Source organism: Camelina sativa, chromosome 3, assembly GCF_000633955.1.
Source record: "Camelina sativa cultivar DH55 chromosome 3, Cs, whole genome shotgun sequence".
NCBI lineage: Eukaryota > Viridiplantae > Streptophyta > Magnoliopsida > Brassicales > Brassicaceae > Camelina > Camelina sativa.
The window spans coordinates 14,831,904-14,835,644 of record NC_025687.1 but is presented as its reverse complement, the minus strand read 5'-3'; the positions used below and the strand labels follow the sequence as shown (position 1 = coordinate 14,835,644).

At 33.4% G+C, this 3,741-nt stretch overlaps 1 protein-coding gene across 2 annotated transcripts; it reads right to left on the bottom strand.

The window, feature by feature from the left end:
- On the bottom strand, positions 1–2,348 carry LOC104777122 (actin-related protein 2/3 complex subunit 2A). 2 transcript variants are annotated; one of them, XM_019243769.1, is made up of 11 exons: positions 2,062–2,348; positions 1,824–1,890; positions 1,508–1,715; positions 1,241–1,398; positions 1,062–1,139; positions 845–977; positions 657–748; positions 505–561; positions 339–404; positions 182–251; positions 1–106 (listed from the first exon to the last, which is right to left on the bottom strand). In XM_019243769.1, exons 1-10 carry the CDS (start codon positions 2,121–2,123, stop codon positions 216–218), a joined length of 957 nt encoding a protein of 318 aa, XP_019099314.1. In that variant the 5' UTR covers positions 2,124–2,348; the 3' UTR covers positions 1–106; positions 182–215. The 2 variants fall into 2 exon arrangements, with proteins under 2 accessions (XP_019099314.1, XP_010499634.1); XM_010501332.2 differs by having other exon boundaries at positions 52–251.

The following is a 3,741-nucleotide window of genomic DNA, read 5'->3' as shown; positions in this document are numbered from 1 at the left end:
TATCAAAAGATGAATTTCATACAGAATTAACATTATACATTTGTTCAAATATTTAGCAGGATTAGATGTATAGAGTATCTGAAAAGAATTGTACAAACATCCAAATCTGAAACGTAAAAATAAATAATCAGAGATTGAATCCAATTTAAAAAGAAGAAAAAAACATGTCTCAGCTACTCACAAAATTATACAAAATTGCTTTGTGAGAAATTGAACTACTTCGAGTTGGTGTGGTTGACATCGTTGAGTCCCTGTGAGGAAGAAGAAGAAGACACAAAGCTCAAAAACAATGCAAACAAAAACACATTGTTTACAGGGACATGGTTTTCGAAACTTACTAGACGTTTAAATGATTTGTTGTTCATCGATCTTGCTTTCTCCAACGGCTTAGCTTGATCCAGAGCCTGAGACAACACGGTTTTGTTAACTATAGAACATATTCAAGAAACCGTTTTAATAAGCTGAAGAGAAAGGACAAAAGACAAATCGAGTTTTGTGTTTCACCTGAATCATAGACTCCACACGACGCCGCATTCTGGTATGCATAAATCCCTCTGAGAACTATGATATAACAACAAAACAAATTCATATTGGCAAAGAGACAGAGAGAGACTTGAGTTTTTAGTATTTTTAGTGCATATGAAAGAAAGATTAACCTTGACATGGTAACTAACATAAGCATGAAAGGTTGATAAATTCCAGACAGTACGATCAAGCTTTTTCCCTTCTACATGCCGAGGAAAAATGACTGTGATATATGGATAATGTCAAAGTAAGTTTCTCTCCGTTTTGTACTACCAATGCAAACTGAGATCACACAGAATAGTTTTTCGAGAGATCATACCAAAAGTAACAAAACCGGCATTAGCAGATAGTGTTTCTTTAGGAGCTCCCTCTAACTCCTGCGGTGCGGTTGGAGACCACGAACAAGAAGGAGCAGTATTAAGCGCAGCTGCACGCCTAGCCTCTACAAATTCCTATATTATAAAATCCAATCTTCTCAGTAAGAAACTACAGAAATCAAAACCTGTCTCAACATTTACTTTGATCATTTTTGTCACCTTTAGGAAAGAAGTCGCTAGAACAGTGTCGACAGAGTCTTTAAATCTCATAGGAAAAGCCACCGTGACTTTATCCGCCTGTGATGCACACTTAAGTTATCTATCCCTCTATATCCTTACTACGCATAAGAATGAACATCAATCGTTAAACATGAAACTCTTAACGAGTGGATATATACCTGAGGCACGAGGAAAAAAGTCTCGTTAGGTCTATGCATAATTGCTACAAGCCTATCCAGCTCAGGAGCAACTGTCCTTGAAGCTAAATGCTTAAAAATGATTTTTAACGGCGCACCCATCACCACTTCTCTAATGGAAGCTAACTTCGTTAATAACTCTGCCAAAACAAAAGATACAACATTCAATGAGAGAATAAAAACAGACTTCCAAATCGAAGCAAATCAAGTAATTTTATTGATTAGAGTAAGAGACTGGTTGAATAAAACCTTCATCCGGACGAACTTTGGAGAAATTGAGCTTAAGGGTAAGACTAAAACCATCTCTTGGAGGATCAAGAATTTGGAAACCAGTCCCGTAAGTAGTTTTAATAGCTTCTATAGCTCCTAAAGGAAGTCCATCAAAGGACATTGCTTCAGGTGGTGGGTTTGGTAACGAAACCGAAAGCAACAAGATATTTGGATTCTTCATTGTCACCTAACCAAACCAAATCCCCATTATATATATATATATATATATATATCTCAGAATATTTAACAAAGAATCAATATGGATCTCACACAGGTCAAAAACAATAAAATTCACCTGAACATGGTAACGAACATCATCGAATTCAATCCATTGATAATCTAGCTCCACTGCTTTATCAAGACTGAACCACATAAAAACACAAAAGTATTGAACTTTATCACCATTCTACAAAACCCAGTTCTTAGATTCCTTAGCCAAATCAAAAATCAAACAAATGGGTCTGATTGCTACAGAGTATCTAAAACTAAAACTACAAGAAAGATGAGAGATTTGAAGAATCGAAATGACTCACTTCTGAGCTCGCGTCAATAGCGTCTGAAGAAGAAACCTTGAATGCGATTGCAAAAGTATCATCGATCACCTTTCTCGCGAATTCCTCAAAAACAGTCGATTTTGAAATAAAAACCCTAGAGTCTGTGAAACTCTTTTTCTCACGGGATCTAAACAGAGAAGTGAGAGAAGAGAGAGAGCTCGTCGGAGATAAAAACAAACAAAGACGACCGACCGATCCCTGAGAGATTCTCTCTGGTCGCAACTTGAACGTTTCTTCGATAACTTTTTTGGAATTTTACTATCTGTTAATTTTTTTCAACTCAGACATATCAAACTACGCCGTTTTTTTGTGAAATTTAATGGCCCATAGGCCCAATTATATAACACCAGCCCAGTTCTTGATATATAAGTTCTTTCTTTTGAGCTTAAACATTCCAAAATATTGAATTTGAATGTTGTAAATATTCGTATGTTTTGTGTAAGCAGTGGCAAAATTAGGGTTTTGAAGATATTTTTTTTGACTGTTGTTTATACCTGGTTATGTTGGTTGTAGTGTGGCAAAGATTTGTTTTTTATATTAAGAACCTAATAAAATTAAATGCTAGTTTTTTTTTTAGAATATGCTTTAAATTGAACATAAACGACAAAAAATTAGTGGAGCAATATTTTTGTATTAAATAACTTGGAAAATGACCGTTTATGTGTGCTTTTAAAATTGAGAAATTGTAATTTGGATAAGATTACAAAAAATATAGCCCTTTTCAGATTTTTCTGTCGAAGATTTAATTAGAACATCAACATATACATTAGCTTTTCATCGATGAAAAGATAAGATATTTGATCTATAAGGTATATATATATCATATTTAAATTGACCAGTGGGACAAAGACAAATGCATATGCATGTGAAGTGTTTATTTTTATAAACAGGAAAGTAGACTAGCTAGTATAGTTTCTAAATGTAATTTAACGAACAATAAATGTTTATACGATCAATTTAGTTATTTTTAGTTTTTTAATGCCCTTAGCTTTTAAAATATTCCATTAAAATTATTATTTTATCTTTTGACGACAAATATGTTTTTTAGGTTAGATATGAAAGTTACATATCTATATAAAAAAAGATCGTTTTTTTATAGCTTTAAAATGTCTATTGAGCTTTGATCGTGGCCGGACGGATGTGAGAGGTGAAGGAGCCTCAAAAACAAAACTGGCTCACGTATCTATACGCACACATATACACATACGGTCATACTGCATCGACATATATATATATATGTATGTACATAAATATGCGAAGATATATATATATATATACATTTCTTAATCCTTTTATATATACGACATAGCAAAATGAGTAATGTTAGCAAGATAGGTCGTGGCATGGTCTTGGCAAAAGAGGAACCGCTAGTGACGTATCTTCGCCATTGCATAATGCATATATATAGATCTATAAGACCAAGCATGATTTTGTTGAAAGAAAAGAAAAACAGTCGTACGTACGTTATTTATGTAACTAGAAATTTTGGATTCAAGTACAGACTTGTGTACCGAAGACTCTTTAAAAATCGAATACTTTTATCATTAGAAACATGCCAATCATAATTGAAATCATTATAGAAATAAAACAAATTAAACCTGTATCCCTAATTAATTAATATCTAGATGGATTTTTCAACCATGAAGAAGTTTTTTTTCT

Bases quoted from the DNA above. Each gene is read 5' to 3' on its own strand.
- LOC104777122 (XM_019243769.1), bottom strand. From the start codon at position 2,123: ATGATACTTTTGCAATCGCATTCAAGGTTTCTTCTTCAGACGCTATTG. The intron at 1,399-1,507 runs GTTTTATTCAAC...TTGTTTTGGCAG, and splicing joins CAAAGTTCGTCCGGATGAAG to AGTTATTAACGAAGTTAGCT. The intron at 1,140-1,240 runs GTATATATCCAC...TGTGCATCACAG, and splicing joins CTTTTTTCCTCGTGCCTCAG to GCGGATAAAGTCACGGTGGC.